The 27,895-nt window shown below is 38.6% G+C and overlaps 3 protein-coding genes across 11 annotated transcripts; 2 read left to right on the top strand and 1 right to left on the bottom strand.

Annotated features, from left to right (window-relative positions):
- Positions 1–7: 7 nt before the first annotated feature.
- On the top strand, positions 8–3,718 carry prxl2c (peroxiredoxin like 2C). The gene is made up of 6 exons (XM_032577992.1): positions 8–323; positions 584–652; positions 815–868; positions 1,547–1,652; positions 1,837–1,971; positions 2,057–3,718. Exons 1-6 carry the CDS (start codon positions 126–128, stop codon positions 2,185–2,187), a joined length of 693 nt encoding a protein of 230 aa, XP_032433883.1. The 5' UTR covers positions 8–125; the 3' UTR covers positions 2,188–3,718.
- Positions 3,719–3,855: 137 nt separating this feature from the next.
- cdc14b (cell division cycle 14B) lies at positions 3,856–22,166 on the top strand. Of its 9 annotated transcripts, none has more exons than XM_032577981.1 (16): positions 4,103–4,211; positions 5,368–5,458; positions 7,697–7,772; positions 8,266–8,358; positions 8,471–8,547; positions 9,000–9,066; positions 9,156–9,306; positions 9,396–9,626; positions 9,724–9,862; positions 11,242–11,407; positions 11,550–11,647; positions 17,525–17,572; positions 17,651–17,776; positions 19,216–19,384; positions 21,468–21,533; positions 21,629–22,166. In XM_032577981.1, exons 1-15 carry the CDS (start codon positions 4,103–4,105, stop codon positions 21,489–21,491), a joined length of 1,665 nt encoding a protein of 554 aa, XP_032433872.1. In that variant the 3' UTR covers positions 21,492–21,533; positions 21,629–22,166. The 9 variants fall into 9 exon arrangements, 8 of the variants coding, with proteins under 8 accessions (XP_032433875.1, XP_032433878.1, XP_032433879.1 ...); XM_032577983.1 differs by lacking the exon at positions 4,103–4,211 and adding an exon at positions 4,898–5,211; XM_032577984.1 differs by lacking the exon at positions 17,525–17,572 and having other exon boundaries at positions 3,856–4,211.
- A 344-nt stretch (positions 22,167–22,510) lies between these two features.
- Positions 22,511–26,158, bottom strand: LOC116729443 (intracellular hyaluronan-binding protein 4). The gene is made up of 9 exons (XM_032577989.1): positions 26,009–26,158; positions 25,676–25,916; positions 24,820–24,961; positions 24,379–24,516; positions 24,232–24,303; positions 24,072–24,152; positions 23,814–23,985; positions 22,795–22,983; positions 22,511–22,670 (listed from the first exon to the last, which is right to left on the bottom strand). Exons 2-9 carry the CDS (start codon positions 25,905–25,907, stop codon positions 22,605–22,607), a joined length of 1,092 nt encoding a protein of 363 aa, XP_032433880.1. The 5' UTR covers positions 25,908–25,916; positions 26,009–26,158; the 3' UTR covers positions 22,511–22,604.
- Positions 26,159–27,895: the final 1,737 nt, after the last annotated feature.

Raw genomic sequence — 27,895 nt, 5'->3', positions numbered from 1 at the left:
CTCTCTCTGTGTCTCTCTCTCTATCTATATCTCTCTTTCTTTTCCATGGGCGTGAAGTTCCACTTCCCAGCTCCTCCAGGCTGAGAGGCAACTCCCGAAATAGCGCTGCTTGCTGGGAAGACTGCATGCAGGGGGAGAAAATGGCTGAATTGGTCTCACCGATTACTCGACAGGTTTCTACGGAAAAGTGGAAAGCTGGAACCGCAGTTGCCGACATCAACCTTAAAGATGTCGAGGACTGTTTGATTTACGACCGCCGTGGAGTCTCTTTCCTTTTCAAGAGTTTATATCAAGACAGCAAATCGGTCATTATTTTCGTCCGGGTAAGAAAATAAAACTTTCTGTAGCTTGTTTAGTTAGTTAGCTGAGGAGAAGCCTCATAATAGATATTTCATCAGGTGGCCCTCAGCTCCTACTGTACACATCCACAAAGGATTTCTCATTTTGTGGCGAAAACAGGAATGAAATAGCCTACCCTTACAGAGTAAAACGAAGTGCTAAATAAACGCAGTTTTTAAATAGTTTAAAACTTGTTTTCGCACAATACATGCATGTAAATGCCACACACCATCTGTCCTCGCAGAATTTCTTGTGCTACAGCTGCAAGGAGTATGTTGATGATTTAAGCAAAGTGCCAAGAGGAGCGCTGGAGGTGAGTCCTGACATGTAGGACGTGCCTACATTCGTATGATCTGTCAGATATTTTGTTTTTATTATGGTGATACCATAATGTTGTAGTGTTATGGTGACAACTTAAGTAAATATGAATTGGGTTTATTGTGGAAATACCAGTTTTTGCTATATGTCTGTGCAGGAGGCTGGAATAAGACTGGTTGTTATAGGTCAGTCTTCTCATCAACATATAGAGGTAATAAAATCAATATTGTGTTAATGTCAATACTGTGTGACATTGTCTCAAGAAATGTATGACTTTACATTTAACACTGGTATTTTGAATTTTATATAAATGTTGTATGTGCATACATGGGGCCCTGCAAAAGTTTTCATCCCCCTTGAATCACATATTGTCAGGTCATAAACTGCAATGTATTTTATTGGGATTTTATGTGAAGGACCAACACAATAGTGCACTTGTAAATTGGAAGGGAGATTATGAAATCTCACAGAGTCTGAGCTATTTCAGAAAAAAAGACAATGTCAGTCTCCAAATGTGTAAACCTGGTTGAGACACCCCTCAAAACAAAAGGTGGCTCCACAATATATTCATTTATAAGGGTGGAACACAATTGCCTTTTTTAGATCTGAATTTATACACATTTTGGAATTTCTGCATAATTTTCCTTAAACAGCACAACTCTGCATCATTGTGTTTGCGTAATATTCCAATAAAATACATTCTCGTTTAAAGGGGGGAAATGCAAAGAAGTAAAAGGAATACAAATACTTTTAAATGTTTCACCTGTGATTTCTATGCCATTTGTCCTAAACTAAAATCATGTCAGCTATATTTATTTCTCCATAACGGATTCATTTTTTAAAATTCACTTCTGAATAAGTTCTTTGTGCTCCTCTACATGTAATCCAGCCTTTCTGCTTGCTGACGGGCTATTCTCATGAAATATATGTGGATCCAAAAAGATCCATTTACCTAAAGCTTGGGATGAAAAGAGAGGAGACTTTCACAGACTCTGGTAATATATTTATGAGTTTAAAGTGTTTTTGCTAGTGTTAGATTAAAAAGAAAGTACCCCCTCGAAAACGTGCAGATAGGCTACATACAATATACATAAAAGCCTAAAATCTGAAGAGAATATAATTTCTTTATGACAAAACTGGATAATTAAATTTTTTACCGAGATGTGTTTTTGTAACCAGCGCTGCCCAGTCCTCATGTGAAGTCTGGTTTATTTATGGGCCAAATAAAGAGCATATGGAGGGCTATGACCAGCCCTGCCTTTGATTTTCAAGGTGATTTGCATCAACAAGGTGGAGCCATCATTGCAGGACCAGGTAAGATGTAAATTCTTAGTCTTCAATCATAACAGTTTTTCTTCTTTTATTTACTTTTATTTTTCTTCTCTTCTGCTCTCTGCAGGCTCTCAAGTTTATTTTTGTCATTTTGATATGAACCGACTGGATCACATGCCCATCAGCTGGCTCCTCCAACTGGCTGGAGTTCAACAGAGCCTGGACTTCAGTCCTAAACCAAAAATTATGCATGTGTAGCATTAATTAATTCGGGATTACTCTTTTCCTTTAAGCTGCTAGAAGTCACACTTCTTTTGTTCCTGTTTATGGTGTAAATTAAAGCTCCTGTGTTACCAATATTACTTTCTTGTCTGTCAGGGGTCAGTGGTTAATATTTTAATCTAGTGTCACTTTTAGCCTGATCTTATCAGGATATAGATACAAACTACAGTAGAACTGACATGTTTTATTTACTTAAGTTGGGAAAGTTCCCAGAACTATGGGAATGAGTTCAAAGCAAAAAATTTAAAACTAAATGTTTAAAATGTGAAAAGACGACCAAACATCAGGAAAAATGAGGTAGTGATAACTAGTTCTGCCAATCTGCATAAGTTATAGAACTGAATATGCAAAATATTTCATTTTTGATTTACATGCCGTATTTTCTTCAGCCAGCGTGTTCTCAACATTTGTATAGATTGCATTTATTCACACGTCAAAGCAAAAAGTAGAATATTTCTTGTCGTTTTAGTTTTGAAAAGAAACTACAGTCCTTGGTAAAGTGGCTACTTTTAACCTTTTTACATTGTGTCACATTTCAGTTTGCTTTCATGCAATTTCATTTGACTGACCAACTTAAAGTCATGAATAATTGTGATGTAGAAGATAAATTATAATGTGTTTTTAAAATTATTTTTGCTAATAAAAAAAACTGTGAAGCGCATTTATTTTTAGGCCCTCTGAAAAAAACAGTTGTTATAGCCACTATTTAATGCCAGCGTTTGAGGGGAAGACCCAACCAGTTGTGCACACTGAGAGACTGGCAATTTTGTATATTCTTATATTTTTTTATTGCAAGATACAACAATCTCAATCAAACTTGGAAGTTTCTGAAAAAGACATTTTTCAAGCAAATGAAATTATACAGCTGGGTTCTGTAGTTCATGTGGCTTGTTCTGGATTTTATATAGGAGTATCAAAGTAAATGAAAAGAGATGGAATGGTGCTATATAATATTGCAGCAGCACAAATTCTAGGACATTTCTGATAAAATGTATGATTAGAGCACAAATGTCTCCACACAAATGTACACATAGAGTAGGGTTATGCAATAGGATCCTATAAAAGTGAGCAGCAACACTTTTATAGAACCCTACAAAAGTGAATACAAAGGCAAGCCACACTTTTCAGATTATTATTTTCAAACATATTTAAGCAATCTTCCTTCTATCTAACAAATAAGCACTACTTAGTTGATCTCTCATACAGAATCCCAATTAGATGCTCTTCATGCAAGTTTGTTTTCATAATGTGAGAAAGTTTTGGCTAAAAGTATTCACAGCTTTCAACAGGTATGAGAACTACTTGAAAGAGTTTTTTGAGCTGAGTTAGTTTTCTATGTTGGCTTTGTTTGTTTTCTATGATTCCATTCAGAGCCTCTCTCTCTATGTATAGCGGAGTGCAATTTTAGAACTGTACTTTGAGTAAAATTACTGTTGTACTGACGTTTGTATTCATCTTTCAAGTTTTTTAATCATATTATCAAATAAAATGTTATCTCCCAGCTTCACTTCATTTTGTCACATTCCAGGGTCTGGTCAAGTTCATCCAACTTCCCCTGATCTAGTCTCTTTTGGAATGGTCTCTGTAAACTGCAAAACTAAGGCAACTGATCAGCTAAGGGTGGGCTCTGGACATATAATCCTGATACGTCACATGCAGGGGATTCGGAAAACAGAAACCTGCCCCTGTTCAAAGACGTCACCACAACAGAGAGCCAACTCAACCTCGGTTTGACACAGAACACAACACAAGCACGCACAGAGAGGCTGCACCGGGAGCGCAGGAGCCAAGCCATGTCAAATTAACAGCAACGGGGTGACTGCGGAGGGGGCATCGGTGGCAAACTCTTCGCTCGGGAAATGTCCTTCATGCTGCAGCTCCTGAGGAGAGAATGAAGCGCAAAAGCGAGAAGAGGCGAACCGAGTCGAGGAAAAAACGCCGCGCAGCCCACAGCAGCTCAGAGGCGGAGCTAAGCTCTGATATTTACATTGAGATAACAGGTAAGAGGGGTCTGCACAGTGAACCCTGTCAACTTTCAGCCCACTTGGCCAATGCATTGAGACCTGCGTACACTGTGTCCTTTTAAAACGCAGCACTCCTTGATTTTCTTCAGCTTTTCCCCCCCAATATGGCGACACCGTGTGTCCTTTATCGGCCAGAGGGTTTGTAGGGAGTTACCTTTAAAACAAATACCCAAAATGTAATTGATGTTTAGTATTTATTCCAGTGCAATCAGTCACGCTTGAAATTCATTATCTCCATGCGTCTCCTTTAGCCGATCGTGTTTATTTCACGCATGTGCACAAGGGCGGTGCTGTGATGTGTTTATGCTGATAATAAATAGTAAACTCCACATCAGCTTCTCCTGATAATGATTTTCAAATGTTTATGACGTTTCCTGGTTCCAGTTCATCCTTCATGACAGAAAGAGGTTTGTCTTAAGTGGAAATCGCAAAGCTGACTGGCTGACGGATCGTCCTAGCAACCGCTTTGGCAACTATCCCGAGGCCTATCAGGTCGCTCATGTGGAGAACTTTAAACTAAAACAGGCGGAGGCCACACTCAAATAACAGTGTCTTCCTCCAATCAAATGGCGTCCTGGATCTGTCTCAGCCAATAGCGTGCCGGGGAGTTCTGAGAAGGAGGAGTCTCCCGCGCAGAGAAGGTGGGAGGGGGATCAGTTTTAGCAGAGTGCGCACTTGCACTCAAAAGTCTCCTTCGCTCTTCGGATGGTGACTTTCTTCTTTTTCAGAACAGCTCAGGATCAGGAAATAAAACTTCTTTTTGCGAAAAGTTTTTATACAATTGATTTTACCTTTTTTTAAAAATAAAATAAAATAAAAAAATAAAATAACAGAGCACAGTTCACGTGTAAAAATTACTTGGATGTTTTCGTGAAGGAATCCGCTCCGTACCTATAGGTGGAAAACGTCATGTTCGGATCTGCTCGCAAAATGACCTCAGACGATGTTTCCTCCAGATGTATCGAGTTTATTAAGGGTATGTTACCAGAAATGTTAAATAAGTTATGCTGGAAGTGCTGCTGTCCTGCTTGGAATGGATGAAAGGAGTTATATAATGTCAAAAGTAATTAACTTGGACCCTTTTTTTGTCTCCCTGCCCCCTCCTTCGTTCCTTCCTTCCTTTTCTCCTCAGATCAACTATATTTTGCCATACTTTATCAAAAGATCAAGAGCACAGCTGACCGACACTGTTTCTGCATAGATGAAGAGCTGGCATATGAGAAGTGAGTTCTTTGCAGTGCAATATTTCCGTACTTTGCCCTTTGCCCTTCTGCTTCTTTGAGTGCTGAGTTTTTAAATAGATTTACAATAGTGTTATTGCTAAAAAATATATTTTAAGTGTAATACATAATGTGGTTTTATGCTTCTTATTTTCAAGTGTATTTACAGGAAGTTCTAATTTCCATGCTGAAATTAAGAACTAGGTGACAAAGTGAAGGCTGTGCAACTCAAAGTTGCCCAAGACTGATGACGTTACATTGGAAAGGCTGAACTTGGTCGTCAGTTCATAAAAGTGTCCACCAAAGACAATCTACAGATTGTACAGATTGCACTTAATTAAATGAAGTAAAGATATATGGCAAATGTAACACATAATGGTTGGACAAGAAGTGTAAATACTCAACAGCAAACGCTCACTTCCTTATTTGACTCAAGACACAGAGAAAAGAAATGTTGCTAAGCCTACCAGAAAACAACAAAACTCAAACATTTTATCACCTGAAAAACATCCCAATCTTAAACACCTACAGTCGCTTCGGTTTCTTCTCTTTGCTCCTGTTTTTGAACAAACATGCCATGAACTGAGTTGTGTCCTCATCCCTTAGTTTTAGGGTGTTTTTTTTTTCTTCCCTCAAATCCACAATTCCAATTGTTTCATTATCCTGGAGGAAAAACATGCTTTAAATGAAGACTGTTTTTAAAGGGTGAAGAGAGATCTGTCCTCCTTACATTTATTTATTTCCATGGAGATCGCCCAGGTTTCCTGGATATATTGTTTTAGCACTTTACAGTAATAACTGCATATCTTTACAACATGTTCCTGTTGAAAACATTTTTCTGTCAAGAAAACAATCAGTTTTATGAATGCAGTGTTTTTGAAACCTTGTCATCATCCATAATGGTAACACCTTCCTGTTTTAGTTGGCATGACTTTAAGGGTTCCTTGTTTCAAATAAGTGTATTTCAATGTTACTCATCCACTTTAAAACAGTGGAAAGGCTGATACTGATTTGTCCATGTTTAATACTTTTAAGATTGGTTTTTGAAATCTAAAAATATAATGACACCAGCTTTTTTACCTCTGTAGTTCTTTGGTGAGACTTAACCTTAAGGGGCTCCTACTTGTGTAGTAAGGAAAAGTATTGAATTTGGTAAAAAAAAAAAAAATGCAGGTCTGAATATATGGAAAAAAATTAACATGGAGAAATTTGTTTTCCCCAGACTATATTGCCCTTATAATTTCAACAACAACAAAAAAAATTGCTCCATGTAGCAGAGTTGTATTTCTGAAGTATGTTCAGGTGATGTTTACTGCACTTTACTTTTCTTATTTATTAGTTTTAATGTAAATTCTAATTTCTGGTTTTAGTAGTTTTATGTTTACTCTGGTTATTGATTTTTTACTTTTGAGGGTTTTTTCAACTTCATGTACTTTGTCCTTTGTCTTTTTCTATACAGCACCTATATTGAAAGTGTTTTATGAACACATTTCCTATTACTGTATTTATTATTGTGGCCTCTGCGTAAACTGCTCAAATCTCACAAACAGCTTAATTTAATTGTCTGCTATTTCCAAAAAGGTTTTATTTTGTCCTATTTTAATTTATTCAAAATGTTATGTGCAAAGAACTTTAATACAGTTAACCTCATGATGTGTTACAAAAAACAAATACTGCAGGAAAGACAATAACCTTATCGAGTAACATTTAAGAGCATGTTTTTCTAACATGTTCCCTGTTGTCCACATTATGTAGTACATTTACATAAAATTGTTTAATTATGTTTAACAAAGGAACAAAAATACACTGAAAACAGATTGGGAATCCTGCGAAGAAATTATCCAGAACCTCTCACTACTACAAAGCTGTCCGCAATGGAATAATGTAAACAGGTTGCAACTTCTTTTTCTGCTGGTTTAATAAAATGCTTTTAAAGCAAATAGAAGAGCATCTTCATTGCAGCAGTTTCAGGTCTTGTCCCAGAGAGGACACAGCTGACGTGAGGTCCAACTCAGTAGTACAAAAAAAAACAAACACGCTCTTATTTTACATTTCTTTCTCCTTTTTTAATTGAAACGCTCTATCATTAGAAGCTTCCAAATATACTCATTACTCCTGTCAGTATTTTCACTGTAAGCCCGATGGCGCTGATTCGATCTTGTGAAGCTTCCCCAGGGACGGAGGCTGGCTGCATAAATAGCCATTCTTACACTCTCTTTCTTCTCTCTTTGCCTCTCACAGCTTCTATGCGGACTTCGGTCCCCTTAACCTGGCCATGTTTTATCGCTTCTGTTGCAAGCTGACAAAGAAGCTCAAGGTAAAGTAAACTGCAGCAATTAATTACACTTCCTGGAAAAGGAGAGTGGAAAAGAAAACATTGACCAGTCAATATCTATTTATACTTGCAGTGGGCTGTATAAACGGCAGATTTGCTGTGTTTTAGTGTGCTAGTTGTTTTACAACTATTGTCAGCAATGGTGCTTGCAAGCCACTTGCTGAGGCAGTTATACCTGGAGGATCCAGTATCTCTGCACCTGTAATTTAATGGTGTTTTTAGAACATTTAATCATTTTCTCGCCTATTTTTAATCACCACCATGTCTGTTGAAGTAAGCAGATGTTACAGCTAAAATTAAAAACACAGTTTTATTAGGGAAGTTATCTGTTTTTATATACTTCTTAGTAAGATAACTTCTGGGTGACAAAGCAGGGCGATAAAGCCAAAGAATTTACGCAACTCCTGTGTTCTCCATGTTGTAGTCAGTGAGGTTGATTTAACATCTCTTCTGTTATTTGCCATGTTTGGGACAGTCAATTACACTCACGAGGAAGAAGATAATTTTTTATACTTGTGGGGATCAGAAAAAACAAGCCAACGCTGCCTATCTAATAGGATCGTATGCAGTAAGTTTTGCACAAATGTGCATATTTCATGTAGGTGTGGGTGGGTGTCAAATGCCAAAATTGGTACGCAATACAAGAGAGTGCATGCTGAAAAGATCCTTGTCTTGTACAGGTGATGCATCTAAACATGACACCAGAGGACGCCTACAGCCTGCTGGTATCCAGGAATTCAACTTATCTTCCATTCAGGTAAAAAGTCACCATTTTATTGTGGATCACATATACTTCAATCTAAGGTGTGGTTATCTGATATTTAACTAAAATCAATGTATTCTACCAAAACCTGTATTTTCCCTTAACACTTAAAAAAAAGTGAACATTTAAGTCCCAAATGTTTTCTTTTGATGCTAAAGAGAGTTTAGAATGTTTGACATGAAAATGTGTAAATGAGGCTTAATGTTGCTGGTTGAATTTCTTCCATTTCTGTGTCTGTTGAGCATAAATAAAGGACTTATAAAGTATCTTGTCAAAGATCCATATGAGACATATGTTTCATTAGAAAGTGAGACAAAGAGAGAATAAAATCAGGAGATCCAATATCATCTCTGGAATTAAAGCCAGATGAAATGTTTTGATGAACTAAATCGCCTAGAGGATGCTTTTGCAGATCGGTCTCATCATTTTGTTTCTGTACTTCACAGAGACGCCTCGTTTGGAACCTGCATGTACAATCTGGACATTCTGGACTGCCTGCGTGGAGTTGACAAAGTATGGAAATGAACAATAAATACAGTTTTCTATCCTCTCACGCCATGATGCCGATTAAATGAAATGCAATCCCTGTCACCTTCCTTTAGGCTGTGCATTACGGCTGGCTGAACTTCTCCAACTTTGATGTGGAAGAGTACGAGCACTACGAGAGGGCGGAGAACGGAGACTTTAACTGGATAATTCCTGGGAAGTTCCTCGCGTTCAGTGGCCCTCATCCAAAAAGCAAGATAGAAAATGGTGATTATGCAGAGTATCGGTCAAACGTGTCGTGTGTGTGTTGTTGCACACAGAGGCCTCTTGGTTTTAATATTCTCCTTTTCCTGCAGGGTACCCTTTACATGCTCCCGAGGCCTACATCCCGTACTTCAGAAAACACAACATCACCACTATCATCAGACTCAACAAGAAGATGTATGATGCGAGACGTTTCACAGATTCAGACTTTGAGCATCATGACCTGTTCTTTGTGGACGGGAGCACGCCGAACGACACCATCGTCAGAAAGTTCCTCAACATCTGTGAGAACACAGAGGGAGCTATTGCGGTCCACTGCAAGGGTAAAGGCTCTACTCTGAAGCATCTTCATAGCTGCGCCGCTCTGCATCGCTTGTCTTACGAAGATTACTGCAATGCTTCTACTGCTTTTGTTTCCAGCTGGCCTGGGAAGAACCGGTACGCTAATCGCCTGTTATATGATGAAACATTACGGCCTGACTGCAGCGGAGGCCATCGCATGGATACGGATCTGCCGGCCAGGATCCATCATTGGACCACAGCAAAACTTTGTAGAAGAGTAGGTGTTTATTCAACCCAGATTTTAATGAGAAAAAAAGAATTAAATGTGCTTTTTAAATTTTTTACTTTGACAAGGCTTATAAACCTCACAGGGACACAGAACATAACAAAGTCTTTGTTACCAAGGAAGCTTGACGGTAGCTGTCTTTGTACAAGACAAGGATTTTGCATCATCGATCAGTTTGCATGTCCAATAAAGACGTCTCTATTGACATGATAATTCTACATTATAAAAATGGCAGCAATCTTTTTGTTTTAAAGAATTTGGCCTGAAACTCTCTGTTCATACAGTAGAGAATTGCATTCCTTACTTGGTGAGATATACACATCATGCTGAGTGCCCAGTAGGATAAACAACACATCTCGGCCAGCATCCATGTCCGCTCTCTCCCTCACTCATTCATCCATACATTGTGGAAATGTCTGCCGCAAGGGAACAGCTGTTAGTAAACTGGCTAAAAGGGAGAGGGAACAATGAAAATTACAGAAATATTATGTAGTTTTGGCAACATAATACTATAAGCAAAGCAAACCCTGAGCTGGTTTTTATTATTATGCTCCAATATGCACATATTGTGAAAATAGCTTTGACACTCTGTGCTTTATCAGTTTATTGACATTACATAATCTTTTAATGATCCATGGCTTGTTTTTTTCTTTCTCTTAATCCACCATGAAAGTTATCTCTTCAATTTCAATCGGCAGGAAAAAACCCCCCAGAAAAATTCATCATGGCTGGGATTTGTCTGTCTTCTGTGAAGAGTATCAGGCCCATGATTTTTTTGATAAGTCGCCTTTTATGTATAATGGGACACATTTCCCCTAGAAATATTGGCAATCTGTGAGTAATAACTCGCATGAAGCTTCCAGGCATTGTAATCTTCTTTGTTGCTCCCTGTATGATATTTTTCTTTCTCTGAAAAGACAGAATATTTCTGCATATGATTTACTTTTAATAAAAAATAACACCTTTTAACAATTTAATAATGTTATTCCCTTTATTTAATTTTTTAAATGTATCAATTCTATAAATACAATTAAAAATTCAGCTGATGCAGTTAAAGAATCACACTGACTTCTGATATTTACTCTTCCACCTCTAATTTCCAATAACTCACTGCATTGTTGATGGTTGCAGGACAACATGTATTCTGGTGAATCAGGTCTGTGTGTGTGGGTGTGTGTGTGTGTGTCTTTTTTCCCACGTTTGAGTGACAGCTCTTGTTCGGAAGCCAGTGTTTGATCATAATGGCAAACGCTGTTTCAAAGGATTATTGTGTCTGGGCAGGTTTTAAGAGAAACATAAAACAGAACACTTGGTTGTTGTTTGGCAAGAAAACAAATCAACTGAGGTTTGCCCTCCACTTACGTCATCAGGAAGCAGAACAGCCTCTGGGCAGAGGGAGATGTTTTCCGGGAGAAGAAGCTGAATGAGCGGGAAAACGGCAAGACGGCTGTAACCAGGATCCTGTCTGGAGTGGACGACATCACAATCAACGGCAGCAACAAGAACAGGGCATCCAAGAAAGAAGAAATAGAGCTGGTGAGTTTTCTACGCCTCTTCTACCATGTCCAGATTGAAATACGATTGTGCAGCTGTTGCCTTTACTATAGTTTTGCAACCTGTAGGAAATGAAACACGAGGATGTTGAATTTTCCTTGCCAAACGCCTCTTTGTGTTGCAGTACAATGATGAAGATGAGAGAAACGGCGTCACGCAGGGCGATAAACTACGAGCCCTGAAGAGTAAGAGGCAGGCCAGGTCGTCTTCAGGTTCTCTGTCGTAAGTATCCACGCAGTCCGCAAGCACCGTCATGCATCCTCACCCATATGTGTTATAACAGGGTGAAATAAGAGATTGTTTTCCATGTCAGACCATTAAATGTATACTCAGGTGTTTTTCAAACCATAAACAGCTTATGCTTTGAAGACCAGAAAGTGACCACGTATGTCGTTCTTTTTAATTTACTTCATGACCATTTAGTTTGATAAGCTTCTCTTTTCCTCAGTGGTTTCCTAGCACAGTCAGCTGTCCTTTTAAACCAGCTTGTAGCAATCAGAAAAGTCCTCTGTTTGACCTAGAATGCCAAGTTCATAGCAGCTGTGATATTGTTAAATGTAACTTTTTCTTTGATTTTTTTTAATGCTACGGCATGCAGATCTAGTGAATTACAGTGCTATGATTGTGATTAGTGAGGGATGAATGATGCATCAAGGAAGGAGCAGCTCAGATATTATAACAGAGTTATGGACACAGTTGTTTGACACTCGCCCTTCCAGTTAAAACAACTTATTTGTTAAGAGCTCGATTTAAAATGGAACAAAAGATGTGGAAGTTAAAGGCCAGTTGCAAAGCAATTATGTTTCCTCTTCTCTGAGGTGATTGGGCAGGGAGAGGACACATTGTAGAACTTCCTTGGTTATTCAGTCAAGATGTTCATTATGTAAAAGCCCCTCATTTCATCAAAAGGCCAGACTTTGAAGTAAGCTGCATGACTGGGATTACTCGTACAGTTAAATATTTAAGTAAAAAAAATACTCTGTGGCACATAGAAAGTTTTTTATTTGCCTTCTGCAGGGACACTGAAGTGTAAAAATGTCTAGATTAGGGAAACATTAACCAGGGCGCAGTCACAGATACACTCCCAACACTTTACAATGTCAACAAACAATATTTTTTCCTACATTCTAGGATCTTTACTTGCATTTTATTACAAAGCAGCTGCACAGTAGAAGCAATTTTGATATGACTACTAAACATTATGGTGACAAACAACTTTTCTCACGTTTCTTCTTGTTTTCGTTTTTCTTTAAACATGCTACCACCACTCTCCATGAGCATCTTGGCCAGTAAAACCTTTATGAGGTGTTGGCAGTGAGAGCGTCTATAATAGGTCAAATTATTATTGACATGCATAATATTAATCTCATATCTCACTTGAAATACAGTAATTGACCAAATACTTCATGGAAGCTAGGGCTGTATGACATTAGGAAAACATGTGATATAATTGGTGGAAGTTGCAAAAGCAAATTGACTTGCAAGAATAACATGAACAAATAATTAATAAACGTACCTTTCTTTTTGCTTTCTTAAAATAAAAGGAACTTAGTTGTATTTTTTTAATGAATTGACTATGTTACATTAGGATTAATGCCAGCATGACAGCTTTAAATAATCAATTATTGCTGCTCATTGTCTTTGTGTTTAATTGTAACCATGAAACTTGTGTGCCTCAATATTTTCTACAGTATTTTCCACCACAATTTGATCCAGATTCAAAACTTCTAAAATTTTCCATTTAATTGTACCTTCTCTATTGTCACCAGGAGGCTAATCTGTAAGCAGAGCATGAAGTGAATAAAACTATCTGCTTCTAATTCAGTTCCACTCCTTTTTTTCTGATAGGTACTAGCTGCTGAGCTCACAGCTTTAAAAATTCACTGAGTGGCATTGTAATGGCCTCATTTAGCTTTCTAACTGTGGTTTTTACAGTAAATAAATATAGAAGTAAGAGGTGACAGAAAAAACAAAAAAAAAACGATGCAAACAAACGATGGTTTGTGTGAATGCAAGCTTTAGCAGAAGCACTACTGTAGCAAGAGCTGTCAACGCATACTCTCTAACCAATCAAATATCCTAAAAAACGTCCAACTCTACATCATTTGTGGCCGTATAAATGGAGCTGTGGAAGGATGGGTGTCAGCCTGGCTGAGGATGGTTGACCGGCCTCTGTCCATGTACCCATATGGCTTTGGCTTTTGTTGTCCCATGTCAGGCAGGTGGTAGTGTTCTGCTGCAGCCTCATGGGCACGGCGTGGCCGATGTGTTGCCTGCCGTTCAAAAGGTAGAGAGAGGGACAGTGGGGCAGAGAGAGAGGATGTGAGGTTTTGTATGAAGGAGGTAAGTGCACGTCACTTCCTTTTCAGCTTACATCCTCTTCCTGTAGAAATGGTTGCTATGCCAATGAATGGTATGGCTGATCTTGTTTTTTTTTGTTGTTTTATTTTTCTCCTTTCTTTCTTTGGATTACTATGGTGTTAAGTGGATATGCACTTAGCGAATGCGTTTCATTTACACGCCTTTCATTGACTGCCTGGTGGACTGAGCCGCTCTGCTTCGATATAAAGGCATACAGTCACTTGCAGAGGTTCTCCAACCCCTCAAATGTTTTTCTGCATTTTGTCACTTTATAGCCACTAACTTCAGTGGAATTTTGTTTGATATTAGAGAAATACTAAAAGCACTTTTTTTATCCACAAATATGACTCTGAAAATTTCAGTGAGAAAGAAAGCCATAAAAACCCATGTAAGGGAAATACAACAAAACTAAAACTGCACATCACCTGACAAAAACATCCCAAAAGTGAAACATGGTGGGGGCAACATCATGCTGTGGGGATATTTTTCAGAGTTCTTGTGAAGATGGATGGAGCTAAAAACAGGAAAAAAACTTGCTGGAAGCTAAAAAAAAAAAAGACATAAGACTCGTGTGGAGGTTCGTCTCCCATCAGCACAACAACCCTAAATTTACAACCAGAGACCAAATGTAGATCAAGTTGTTCGTTCTTCAATCTGACTGATATATTTTACAAGGAAGAATTGGCAGAAAGATTTTCAAAAACTAAACATCCTCTTAAAGACTTGGTTCCACATGGTCCTACAAAGTGCCTACTCATTATAGCTTTAATCTTCCACTTAACTTTTACGCACTGTGATTTTGTTTATTGCATAAAATCTCAGTAAAATACACTGAAGTTTGTGGTTGCAACGTGACAGAGTGAAGATGTTAGAGTGGTACAAACACCTTTGCAAGGTATTGCATCCCAGATTTCTTCTGTCACTTAGGGCCTATAAATAAAGTCCACTGTTGTTTTTACTAGCAGCACCAGTTGTTCAACTGATACCAGATATAAATAAGATCTGGAATAGCTGAACGGAAGGTTTTGGTTCTTGGCTTGCACTGCTGACTTGGCACTACTCATAAAGTTGTTAAGAAACACTTGAGCCTTTATAAAAACCTGCTGTGGCTACTTCCTTTTTTGATCAGTTAGATCACTTTCCTGCACCAAATGTTTAGCTGTAGGTTTTCTCTTTTAAAGTAAATATACCATATTCTAATTATTTTTGATTTGTGACTTAATTTGTGGTTGTGTAAGGACAGTTAATCACAAAACATCATGCATAATTTTCTGAGGGTGAATTGGGGTTAAAAGCAGATTCTTATGCATTCTCAGGGGGAAGTTGAGACAGAATAGGAGGTTTACTTGCACTTTTAGGTTATATGCTGTATCAATGTATTTCCTGCTGTACAAAGATCTAATTCAAGGCTGAATTTCACCATCTGGCTCCACTGTTTTGTTGTGTAACACTGCAGCGCATGTTCAATTGCAGGGACAATTAGAAGAATGCTTATCCAAACTTTTGCCCATCTCTTCTGCCGTTTTCCATGCATGACATAAAATACTAAACTCCTTTGGGCACGCATGCATGCACGTACTTCAGTTTTGATCACTGTTTCCGTCTGACATGTTATAATGTTGGGCTGGAGTCACTGTCAATTGTCTGTTGTTTTTCCATTGCATTTATGACTGGATCGGTGTTCACATACCACCTAAGCTTTTCACTCCTGCAGGTTTCCAACTCTGTCAGCTTCTATTGAAGTCAGCAGTTTCATGAAATTAAATTCGATAATCCATACAGTTGAAACCAGATATTTGCATGAACTGTTGTTAAGGAAATAAGTCTTACCTAAGGTGAAACACTGAGTCAGTCAAGAATGAATCAAAATGCATTTTGATTATCATTTTATTAAGAAATTAAGCCAAGAATATGAGCAGTGACTCCCCTAGCTAGTCCAGGGAAGTGAAGGAAAGATGAAGGCACATCGCTTTTAATATCCACCAGCCCGCTTACAAAGAGGGGAGGACGAAAAAGAAGTATCCCACCAGTTTCAGTTCACTACCCAACTCTGCACCTGCAGACTGTCACCCTGGATTGTTCAAACCCAGTTCAGAAATACCCTTTATTATGTGTTTCCAGCGAGCTGCCTCCAACATGAAGGATGCTTTATAGATAAAATTGATTGATTGCTTGATTGAAATAAAAAGTTTTGTCACAACGCTGTGTAAGGAGAAACAATTTTTGTCACTGACTGTTTAATGCTTAATCAGACTTAACATTTCTTGTTTTCGGCCAATTAGTACTAATACGATCATTTATATTTGTTGAATGGCAAAAATAATGAGCGGTATTAAAAACCTTCATTAAATTCAGGCAGACTGTAGCATTTATGTCTTGAAATTATTTGTTTCAAGACATAAGATCTGAAACCAATAGAGGTTTTTTGGGCAGAATTAAAAAGGTGTGTGTGTGTGTGTCTAGACAGAGTACAAACCGGACTAGTTTACATCGGTTCTGCAAAGAGGAATGGACCAAAATTCTAGAAAACTGTTGCTGGAAAAATACTAGAAACATTTAATCCAAGTAATCCAGTTTAAAGGGAAACCCAGCAAATACTAAAGAAATGCATACGTTTAAAAAATTTTAATAGTTTATCGTTTAACAAATGGAAACAATTGGTATTCGTAATTGACCTTAAACAAGAAAAGTTCGGATTAAACGCCCGATGGTGACAAAATAAAGATATTCTTTTTATACAGCGTATGTCAACATCTGGTTTCAACTGTTCCTAAATTATTGTTGGGTTTCACATTGGTTGAGAAGTCTGACAATTATAATAGTCTCATGTTCAATGTGTTTCTGCACTTCGAGTCAATTATGGGGACGTGCGGGTGTCGACTGCTGCTAAACAATGTCTGCAATGTTAGAATATCAGAACAAACTCCAGCCGTGTGGGACGATTGGATGCAAGACTTTGTGAAGAGGGTGTTTCATCTAATCCAGTCCCAGTGGAAAAGCACGACATGAGAGGCTTTGTGTCCTGCCCAGACGTCTCTTGTCTCTCCTTCCTTTTTTTTTCCCCCCCGTTTGCTCTTGTTGTTGGATTTGTCCTCCTTTCAGATGGCTGGTAGCCATGCTGCTCTCCCTGTGTAGCCTTGCCCTGTGGTGGATTGTGTATGGCTTCCCTTCTTCCATCCTGCATTTCTGTATAGACGGGTTAGGATTTCTCTGAGTTCTGCCGCCCATCAGCGCCCCTTCCCCCCCAAACCTGTCCTGCCCCTCCTTCTGGAGCTCTAACTGAGAAATGCTGTAAGTGAGCCCCTGGTCTCTTCTAATTCCCAACCCCAATTAAAAAAAATTTCAGAATCATCCTCTTCCTTTATGCTGTCGTTTGTTAAATCTTAAATCCGATCAGCAGAGCCAGTTTTGTTTTCAATCACACACATTGTCCTTGTCACAATTTTTCCTCTTTAATGATTTTTTTCCCAAAGACATTCCTGTCACCTTGCTTTGCTGTTTATTGTGTTGGCTTCAAACTGTCAGTTAAATCATGTTTATTAAGACGAGACTTTGCTCCATTGATTTATTTCTAGTTTACTAACATAACCTGCCTGCTAAATGCAAAAAGCTTCATTAATTTGAATGTATTTTTGCTAGTTTCTATGCAGCCTCCCCCCTCTCTGACCCTCAAATCAGTCATTTATTTTCCGATTCAAACTCCCAGACATTTATGTCACACTATGCATGTCTTTGCAGACAAGAAGAAAACAAAATAAACACCAGGTCGTCTTCGCAGTCCCTCAGGTAAAACGTGCAGCTCATATAATGAAGACATAAAAAGATGGCGTTGACCAATAGATGTGGCTTTATCTGTCCGTGCAGCAGGGTGATCACACAGGACAGTGTTGAGGGCTGTAAGACCAGTGTCAGCGCCCTGGCTCTGTCTGACCGCTCAGACAGCAGGAAGAGGACCAGAGCATCTCTGCCAGCTAACGGAGTAGGAGGAAGGTCGGTTTGATTCTAACACATATTAACCAAAGTAACACACAATGAGGAGATACAGGAAATGTCTTCTCATTGATAGAAAAAAAACTTAGATTATCTGAAGGTATTTGTATTTTTTATGTAAAAGAGTACCATGAATGTGTTTAATAGTTTTTTTTTCATGTGGCAATGACACAGTTGAGGAGCAAATCCAGAGGCTATAGCCACTCGCACAGCGTCTTTCACTATTATTCACCAAACCTTTTCACATTTCAGTGCAATTCAATGTGTTAGGCCAAAGTAAAGTGGCAAATAATGGCAAAGTCTAAGGAAAGAATGCATGATTTTCTAAATATCTTGCAAATAAAAATCTGAAAGGCGTAGGCTTCAGTTGTGTTCTGTTACTCTGACTGGTTGTAGCTCATGCTGAAGGGTTTATCTCCACCAACTTTCAACTTAGCTCAAGCTCAGTTAGACTAGGAGAGCTTCTGTAAAGGGCATATTTAAGTAATGCTACAGATTCTCAATTGGCTTTAGGTCCGGACTTTGACTGGGCCATTCTAATATGAACGTGTTCTGATCAACATCATTTCATTGTATGCCTTATTGCATGTTTGGGGTCCTGGTCTGGCTGGAAGGTGCACCTAAACCACAGTCTAGCCTTTTGTCAGGTTTTATTTCAGGGTTTCCATGTGTTAGATTTCTTTTATAATTCCTTTAGTGTGTTCAGTCATGTTCTCTTGGATGGGAAAACATATTATACTTCATTCAGACCCATGAACTACATCTGTCCTGTCCCAGTCTCTGTTTTGCAACACTGTCTTCCTGTCTAGAGTGTTATGAACAAGCAGCCTGTTGTGCCTCACTAAACCTTCAACTGACTGGGATGGTTCATGGTTTTCATATTTTTCTGTCCGTGGAATCTGTGGGGAAAAGCAGCTGTTCATGCTGTCTTCAGGCATACGGAGCTCATTCATGCACTTTGCTCCAGCAGAGACTTTCTCCCACAGCTTGCGAGCTTGAAGAAAACTCCAACCTGTTTTCCAATTCTGACCAGCTTCCTTTTCCTTGCTAAAGAAACGTATCCTGACAGCATGAGGCTTCCTCTATCATGTGTCATTGTAGCATTGGTGTGCTGAAGATGAGAATTTTTCATTTTGCACACATCTGGTGAAAACGCAGTGTTTTATATGCTGATGCTCCACCCTTTGTGAGGTCTTTGCAGAACAGCTGCAAAAATGTTATTTGCAAAAATGTTAAAAAAAATTATGTCTTTCCTTCAGCTTTACACTTATCCACAACTTTGTATTAGTTTATGGCATAAAACTCCAGTAAGTACCGCTTAGAAGTCTAGCTGCAACAAGACAAAATGTGAAAAAGTTAACATTTAAAAGTATGAATACTTCTGCAAGACGCTGTAGATCCCTGTGGAACACATTAACAGCTTTCCTTCTCTCTACCAGCTCCCTGAGCCAAACCAGGCTGGTCAGGTCCCTAGGCAACCTGCATGTAGTGGCTGGCAACAGCGACCCAATGTTCTGTGAGCCGTGTGGCAGCCATAGAGACACGGCCAGTCTCAGAGCCAACACAGGCGCCCTCATCAACTTAAACGCAGCACAGGGACACCTGCAGGCAAGCTCCCTCAGACACACTCTGAGCCCAGCAGAGACCTGGGGCTGCAATTATATGCAAAAACACATTGCTGGCTTTTTACTTCAAAGACAGAGACATGTTTGGCTCCTCCTGCTCGATGTTTCAGCTTTTGAATTTGTTGAGTTTCTGATGAGGCAGGGAGATTCATTTTTCCCTCTACATTTTACAAGTGAATGTCAAGAGACATTTGGTATAATTTCTGAGTAGACCTATTAGCTTTCATACCTTTTATCAAGGGCCTGTACATTATATATAGTAAAATTCAGACACTTATTATTGGTGCTCATAATTTACTAATGATCACCACAATGCAGCTCCTCTACTTCAAAAAACCTCCAAATAATTCATCTGTTCTTCAATGTTTAATGATAGAAAACAGGCAAAAATTCAACTCAGTTGTACTTTCACTGCACTATATTTTAATTTATACATTCTACATACTGTAGGCACATTACTATTTTGCACAGTAATATTATTGCTATGTACTGTATTTATTAATTATGTAGTTGCTCTCATTGATGTGGTCGGTCATTTGTATTTGAAAGCCCTCAACAAACTTTACATTGAATCAAGAAACTGTTGCTTTGCCACTGCAGTACTGTACCTAAAAGTATTAAAAATACGTTCTTAATTTAAATAAGGGTGTATGGACAGTGGATAAATATAAATGGTCCAAGATGACTTGATTTGTCCAGAAAAAAACCCCTGCATGAATGATTTTCATGCAAAAGAAAAAGAAATTACCAAAAACACAGCTGTAATATAATTCCTTATTTAAAATAAGAAATGTTACTTGTTGAATATTAGGCCAAATAGTGGTTGAAAGTTTGAGTAGAAGGTGCCAAAAATGTATTTTTCTATTTAGATTCTAGCTGTCAGATGGATAGAGAAATCCCACCAGATTTCTTTAGTCAGAAGCCCAGAGACTCTGTTTACTCTTTTCTTTTGATTTGCTGCGCAGTGCCTGAGCTACAATAAAAAAATAACTCATATAGCCCACCACTGAAAGTTTATTTCAGTAATTATGTCAAAAAGTGAAACTAGTTAATGCTCCTACTAATTACACACAGTGATTCAAACCCAAAAGTTGTTTTCTCAGAAAATGACATAACAGAAGACTGAAGAATATAAAGGAAAGGAAAATAAAGAAGCTGGCTGTTCAAAGTGCTTAACCCAGGCATATTAGTGGAAAGTTAAATGGAAGGAAAAAGCGTGATAGAGAAACAAACAGGATCAACAGCAATAGCTGCAGCCTTGGGGCAGCTATTGCTGAGGGTTGTGGGGCAAAGCCCACACAAGACGGACCCACACACAGATTTAACGCCTCCATGCCAGACTGCGTTGATGCTGTAATTCATGCAAAAACAGCATTAAAGTATTTAGAGCCAATACTGTACAGTGTATTGACATTTCACACTAGGTCCACATTTATGCATTAAGTTTCCTCTCTGTAATAACTTTGTGCAATTCTCTAATTTTCAGGAAAACTGAATTATAGCCTTTTAATTGCTGCAAGCCAGAATAATCTCAATTAAATAAATACTTAAAATGTATCTAGTGTCTATCATGAATCTGAGTTTCACTTTTTGAAATTAATTCCTGGAATAGGTTATTTTTTCAATGGTGTTGGAATTTATGAAAATGCTGATGGATTGATTTAATAGAGTATCTCTATAAAATATGATCTTTCTTATTCTGATTAAAAATGAGGCATTAGAAAAAAAATGGCTTCTCAGATTCCACTAATCATGCAAATGTTTTCTCTGTACTTTACAGCATAAATCTCTCCCTAACATGCCTGCAAACTCTAAAATGTCCCATGCCAACACTTAAACTCTTAATGTGCAAAAGTCTCTCGTCTGCAACTTTCTGAATCTTTTCTTGCCCGTTTCTACATCAGCGTCTTTTAGATTTCGACTGGCTATGGCTTTTCTCGACTTTGCTGCTCACTGTGTGATCTGCCTGTGGCCATCAGCCACTTGTAGTCGTATTTGGCATCCTTTACTTGTGCTCCATTGCCATGCTCACCTTTCCATCTGTTCGTCTTTCTTCCACGCAACAGACCCGCTGTGTCACGAGGACGTAAAGCTCGCAGCTCTTTGCAATCAATTAGATTTTCCAGGCTATGGTATCTATCCTCATTCCTATTCAATTTGCTGTCTTTTGTAATAGCTTTTCCATGACATCTCTAAATAATTGTTGTTTTTTTTTCTTCTCTCATAGTCACTCCATACCCAAAGCTAGAGCTCCTCTCCTCCGGTAAACCTGTGAACCTGGAAAAATGCAAAGATATCCAATCTTTTTTGGAGAAAGGCTGGCATGAATCTCAACTTGGTGTGAACATTTACTGCAGAGGAACAAGATGGTTTTATTTTTTTTTAACAAAAACACTGCATCATTAAATTTTAATTGTGTTTGTTTTTACTTACTGAATCATTCAGCTAAAATGTCTGAATTATCAGCAACCACAACTAGTATAATAAGTGTAAAGCTGAGAAATTTTTGGTTCACACAATCATAGCATGAAGTACTGTGCACCGTCATACTGCCATTCAGCATGTTTTGGACAAGGCCTGTCATTTGGTCACCTTTTCAGCTCCTTTATTTCAAAGCTGTACATGTGTCAACATTTAATATACTGTTTGTATATTGTAAATATTTTGTACTGTTAAAATCATGTCATGAAATGGTCCCAACGGGGCCTTTACTCTTTATAATCCTAGAAAAATATGAATTTTAAATAAATTTACTCCCAAATGAATCTAGCTTCGTTTTTGCACAACATGGTTAGTTACAGTGGCCGTCCCCAAAAAACAAAACTATGGTGGGCTGCATTAATATTCCTCCATTTGGGGACATTTCTGTCCCCAAATCTTATTACACTAGTTGAAACCGCATTTCAGGTTTTCATTAGTTTAGGCCATATTCTTCAAAACCCAGGCTCAAATTTCATTATTATGAACCGATAACATAAGTTTGACTTTTTGAAAGCAAATCTTGAAGTAAACTGGATGCCAGTTTGAGATGCACTTGAATTTTGGCTGAAATCCCCAAATCTGGCAGTGATGCCATTGTTACCAGATATTTGTACCAGAAGATGAAAAGTAATTTTGCAAAAGCGTTTATTGAACAGTGTTATAAGTGCAACAGAACATTAAGAACAGAAATGTGAACAGTTTAGTTGAAGGCGACAAGTCAGTCATTTTCCTGCAGTGAGGGCCGGAAAGTCTTCTGGGTCATCAGGATCAGGCGCCATCTCATCCTCCTGAATCGGAAACAAAAATCAGCTACTTGTTTTCAGGTAGAATAAAATCTACATGATAAAACATTTTAATATTAGACACACTGATGATTTAAGAGCCATCTGGTTGTGGGAGTTGGTAACATACCCTTTCATAAATGGGTCTGGCTTTTTCTGGGCGAACGCTTTGACCACCTCGAGCTCCTCTTCCTCGGCCGCCACGACTCGGGCGTCCAAGAGTCCCAAAGTTTATGTCCAAGAGAGTGGTGATGACATTCATTGACCTGCGAAAGAAGTTTCCATCTTCCTCAATCTCCTCTACCGTCTCCTTTGTGTTCTGAAATATTGGAAGCAAATGCATTTTAGACAAATGTTTGGATTTACAAAAATGTTCCCTTCGGTGTGTAATACAGTAACATTTACAGTCGTTATTAAATCATGGTAAAATCCGTTACATGTTAGTGTAAACGTTAGTGTAGTGTTTATTCATATGCATTTTGTTGTTACACCCTTTTTCCAAACCAGATGTACTTTTCAACCTCAGAACACCAAGCACGCCACCCAATAATGACAATGTGAAAAATAAAAACCACAAGACATCGCAAGTACGTACACATTCACAGCCTTAGTTGCACCTTTGTTCTCAAGAACAGCTATAAGACTATAAGGCTGTTCTTGAGAATCCATCTTGGCACACAACTGTTTGTTAAAATTAAATGTGAAAACCTGCATAAATCTTTGCTTTAACTGGTTTGATTTCAAAATAAATAAAAATTATCATTTAAACGCACTTTACTGCATTAGATCAAAAGTAACGTTTTCAGAAACGTTACTGTTGATCTTGTGTCAAAAAGAAGCCTTTTTAAATATCTAGAAATTATTCCCTGGATTTTTTTTTTAATATATATTATTATATTAAGAGCAGTAATTGTTTATGGGGCTTTGACTGCAGTGACACCCCTTTATCAACAAAATATTGATACTTTTAGGTCCAAACCACCACATCCCTAATTCATGGTGAACCTGTTCATCTAAAGAAACACTGCCAGAAACAAGCCGTCCACTCAGGATTACAGTAAAAAGGTAATGCTTTCTATGTGTGCATTTGTGTAATTAAAAACACACTCCACTCAGGCTGTGTAGTTTCAAGCATCCCATGATTCTCACCTCCAGGTGCTTGGACTGGTGAATGACCTTTGCTTTAGAGGGAATCTTATCCTCTGCTTTGCGGATATTAAACTCCACTTTGGGACGGTTCTCCTCCTGAATGGCCTTCCACTCATCCAGGGTCATCTCCATTGCAACCTGGACCACCATCTCATTGTCCTCATCTGTCACTCTGTTAAATGAAGCCAAACAACTTCAGTCCACTTTATTACAACTCTTAGTTTTCATGTAAAAACCTTGGCCACACAGTTTACTCACCGAGTTGGATTCTCCTCCTCCAAAGTTGATTGTGGCTCCTCAGCTTTGGCACCAGCATCACTTGTCACCTCCATCATTTCACTTCAGAAAAATAATTAATTAATTTGAAGGCATGTACTGCACTGAAGTGCCACAGTTTACTTCGTTAAAGTTCACTGACCTTGGCGCTTCCACAGCACTGCCCCAGTTCCATGGTCCTCTGCCTCCTCGTTTTTCTTCTGACGAGATCCCTCTGCAACCGTTACATTATGATCCACCATCCACAACGCTTAAACCTGCCAAATGAATCTTGAATATACAGCCTTACGTTCCATCATGTCGATCATATTCTCTCTTGCCTCTCAGATAAAAGTTATCAGAGTTTCTTCCCCCACCTCCTCTCGCTCCTCTTCGGCCTGTGAATCCCCCTCTGCTGCTGAAGGCAGAGGCTTCAGTATAGGATGGCCTGGAAACCAGAAGAACAGTTCAATGTAATGCTTCTCAAACTGTGCAGGCCACATCTGAAGCTGTCTATAGTACCCATTGAACTTGTATAAATACAAAAAGCATAATTTTAAAGTAATAGGAAGTGTGTTTTATGCTTAAATTAAATAAACATTTTTCTCATTAGTAGGGAAAATACATTTTTACTTAAAGATTAATACACTTTGAATTCCACATTGAAAATTAAGAACAAAAAAGAGCAATCATTTTTAGAAACTTGCAGCATAAACCGGTAAACTCAACTAAAATATGAATCGTTACATACTTTGGCACTGAAAACTCCTGCGGTTCTTCTTGGTCCAGCCTCCGTTGGCCTGCAGCGCCTCCTCTCTTCTTGTTCCTCGGAGCCTCGGCTCTGGAGTCTCTGTCCTCCTTTGCAAATGGGGGACATTCCTGCTGTTTTCGCCCTGAGGACACAACATGTTGATATTTGTGCAAAATGATTTGGGGAAATAATCCCGTTACTGATCATTTTTTATGAAACTGCTAAAGTTTGTATTTGTTAAATGATTTTTAAAAATATAAAGTGGTTCTTTATCCTTTTTAGCCAAAGTTATTGACCCATTGTGGAAGGTCCAACGAACTTGATCCCTGGGATTTGCTAACTAGATTGTGCAAAGATACTTGTTTAACATTTCATGTCCACAACTAATTCTATTTTTAAAAATTAGGACATTTTTACAAACTTGAGTCACAACTTTTCATCAGTATCTATGTAAATTTGGAACCCAAATTGCATCAGAATTTCAGCTTTCAAAGCACTGTCCTAATCTTTAACTTATAAACATGAACTTGGCATCCTTTTAAAGCTTGCAATACTTTTGTATGTTTGGCCAACATGTGCGGTAAGTGGGGCCAAAAAAATCTAATTGTACTTGGGGTTCTTAAACTTTGGACCGCCTATGGCAGTACCTACATTAGTAGGCAACTCCTGCACAGAACCCTGTGGAAAAGATTAAATGGAAACGCAGCCAAACAGAGCAAACGAGCAGCTCCGCTGACTTTGCATCGCTAAAAGCTGACACAGCCCGAGCACACTACCATCCGCTCTAGAAACACCAGCATCTGCCAGCACAGAGCCGCTGGACCGCGCCTGTGTCTGTAGCGGTGATGCGGCTCACCTGGAACCAGGTCCAGACCACCCGAGGCCACCGGCAGCCGTCTGTTCCTCTGAGATTCCCTCAGGCCTGGTTTCTTCTTCTTGCTTTTCTTGTCCTCATCCTCCTTTTTTTTCTTTTTCTTCTTCTCCTTCTCCTGCTCCACCTCGCTGATCAGGTCGAACGGGTCAGCTTCGTCGTCCAGAAGACCCCCGAACCTGTTCGCCACGACGCACCCGAAGGCGTCTTGCAGCATTTTCTCCGCCTGCATTTGTGTGAGAGAGGGACACAAAACATTTGACAAGCTGGTTCCGTTTTGAAAAGGAAAAGTTAAATAAATAAATAAATTGGGAGTACCGTTTTGCAGCCCAGCTACAGGAGAAGCGAACCGCGGACGGAACTCATCCGCTCCAGACAGCAGTCGACAAAAACAGCGCGAGCTGTTATCGACAGGTTTTAAATGTTTCCACGTGCGGAGGCCTCGCCACGCCCTCGCGCTCATTAATAGGCTGTTCACTGATCAATACGCTCTGCATAGAGATGGCTCTCAGCCCGTCCGAGTCTGTAGATTGTTCTGTGCTTAGTCAGACGGCACCAATCAGCTTTTAAAGGAAGAAGTGTGGAGTTTAAAAAAAACGACAAATATATATGCACCAGTGAAGTCATATACCCTCGAAAAATCAAGGAACTGTAATTACTTTCTATCCAAATAAAAGTGCTCCTCAATCAACTAGAATATCATTGAAAGGTTAGCATATTTATGTAATGACATTTAGCTTTTAGAAAACTATATTACATAAGACTTCTAGTTTAATGTTATATTTTAGTGACCAATCACAGGGAAGACTGCTGACTCAATAGTTATCCATTAAACACAAAAGATGACTGCTAAAGACGCAGACTGTTTATAGACTGATGTGTCTATGTATTTTAATAGAAAGTTTAGTGGAAGAAAAACCTTGTTAGAAAAATGGTTTCTAAGAAGATTATGAGGCAAAACCCATTCAGATTATTCACAAAGCACAGACTGTAGCTGGAGTCAGCGCTTCACAAGCCAACACCGTAAATCCACGCAGGACAGAGGTTTCCCTCTGTTGACAAACTTTCTGAAGATGCTCATTCTCTTTTCCAGCAGATATTTTTTTTCTGCTGAAAGATGAGTGACATCAGACAGATTAATGCTGAGCTGAAGGGAGTTATCAAAGAAACTTTAGTTCCTTAAATAACTCAGTATATCCATTTTGCATTCATGCCAAGCTGCATTAATGCAGGAATTCATGCAAATGGAGGCCTGGTGAAGTACTGAATCCATACATTGTGGATTTACAGTACTTTTCACCAATTGGTTATTTCTGTATTGTAATTTTTTCAAATAATATTTTCATTTTTTGGCCTTTCATTTGATGTAATCCATGCCATCAAAGTTAACAAATAAACCTTTGGACTACATCACTCTTAGTTCTATGCCTGCAGTACATGGTTTAAATTACTGGAATAATTCAATTATTAAAGATTCTGTAAATAATTCAAGTACATGTGTAGTGGAAACATCATGTCTTATTTCTCTCTGTCTGATTTTCACTTTAAATACACATAAAGTTGCATAAACCTCATTCAAGCCCATCAGCAGTGTTTCCACCAAATAGTTTTAGGAAGAGTTGCTCATACACAAATACAACTAGTTATCTGGCAATTATTAAGTGAGAAGTGTTTGTGAGCAGCTTAATTGTGTATAAAATGTGACACAAGCAGTAGAAATGATTATTTGTGTTTTGTACAATTATGACTTGTGACATAACTATCAAAGTAATAAGTTGTACACTAGTACACTTGTCATTAGATTAGTTTAAATATAAAACAAATTATACTGTCTTGAAACAATTATCCCTTTATTAATCACTGTGATTTTTTTTATTGATCTTCTCCTGTCCAAGAAAATATGAAGTTTCTGGCAGGCAGTAATACTGCAGTGTTGAGGTGCGGGTGGTAAGTGGTGACGCAGCGCCCAGGTAGATGATATGATGTCTTTAATGAAAAAAGTTAACAGGCGCTCGCACGAGACACACGACGACGAACGACTTAACATGCAATTCGAGGACCGAAGGAACAAAGAACACAGGTGGAGTTAATACACGGAGGTAATCACGAACGAGACAACCGGGAACTCAAGGGAGGCAGGACACGAGGACTGACCAGAAAACCACAGAAAACACAGTCTGCAGTCGGTCTTCCTCTTCCATCACT

Source organism: Xiphophorus hellerii, chromosome 12, assembly GCF_003331165.1.
Source record: "Xiphophorus hellerii strain 12219 chromosome 12, Xiphophorus_hellerii-4.1, whole genome shotgun sequence".
NCBI lineage: Eukaryota > Metazoa > Chordata > Actinopteri > Cyprinodontiformes > Poeciliidae > Xiphophorus > Xiphophorus hellerii.
The sequence above is the reverse complement of the archived record's forward strand: the minus strand, read 5'-3'. Positions and strand labels throughout refer to the sequence as shown.

What these genes read in the sequence shown, in the direction of transcription:
- prxl2c (XM_032577992.1), top strand. Translation starts at nt 126, where the DNA reads ATGCAGGGGGAGAAAATGGCTGAATTGGTCTCACCGATTACTCGACAG. An exon ending in CGGTCATTATTTTCGTCCGG is followed by an intron (nt 324 to 583) that starts GTAAGAAAATAA and finishes CTGTCCTCGCAG; the next exon opens with AATTTCTTGTGCTACAGCTG. An exon ending in GGAGACTTTCACAGACTCTG is followed by an intron (nt 1,653 to 1,836) that starts GTAATATATTTA and finishes TTTTGTAACCAG; the next exon opens with CGCTGCCCAGTCCTCATGTG.
- cdc14b (XM_032577981.1), top strand. Translation starts at nt 4,103, where the DNA reads ATGAAGCGCAAAAGCGAGAAGAGGCGAACCGAGTCGAGGAAAAAACGC. An exon ending in TATTTACATTGAGATAACAG is followed by an intron (nt 4,212 to 5,367) that starts GTAAGAGGGGTC and finishes TTTTCTCCTCAG; the next exon opens with ATCAACTATATTTTGCCATA. An exon ending in CAGCAAAACTTTGTAGAAGA is followed by an intron (nt 9,863 to 11,241) that starts GTAGGTGTTTAT and finishes TTACGTCATCAG; the next exon opens with GAAGCAGAACAGCCTCTGGG.
- LOC116729443 (XM_032577989.1), bottom strand. Translation starts at nt 25,907, where the DNA reads ATGCTGCAAGACGCCTTCGGGTGCGTCGTGGCGAACAGGTTCGGGGGT. An exon ending in CAGGAGTTTTCAGTGCCAAA is followed by an intron (nt 24,517 to 24,819) that starts GTATGTAACGAT and finishes TCTGGTTTCCAG; the next exon opens with GCCATCCTATACTGAAGCCT. An exon ending in AGTGCTGTGGAAGCGCCAAG is followed by an intron (nt 24,153 to 24,231) that starts GTCAGTGAACTT and finishes ATTTTTCTGAAG; the next exon opens with TGAAATGATGGAGGTGACAA.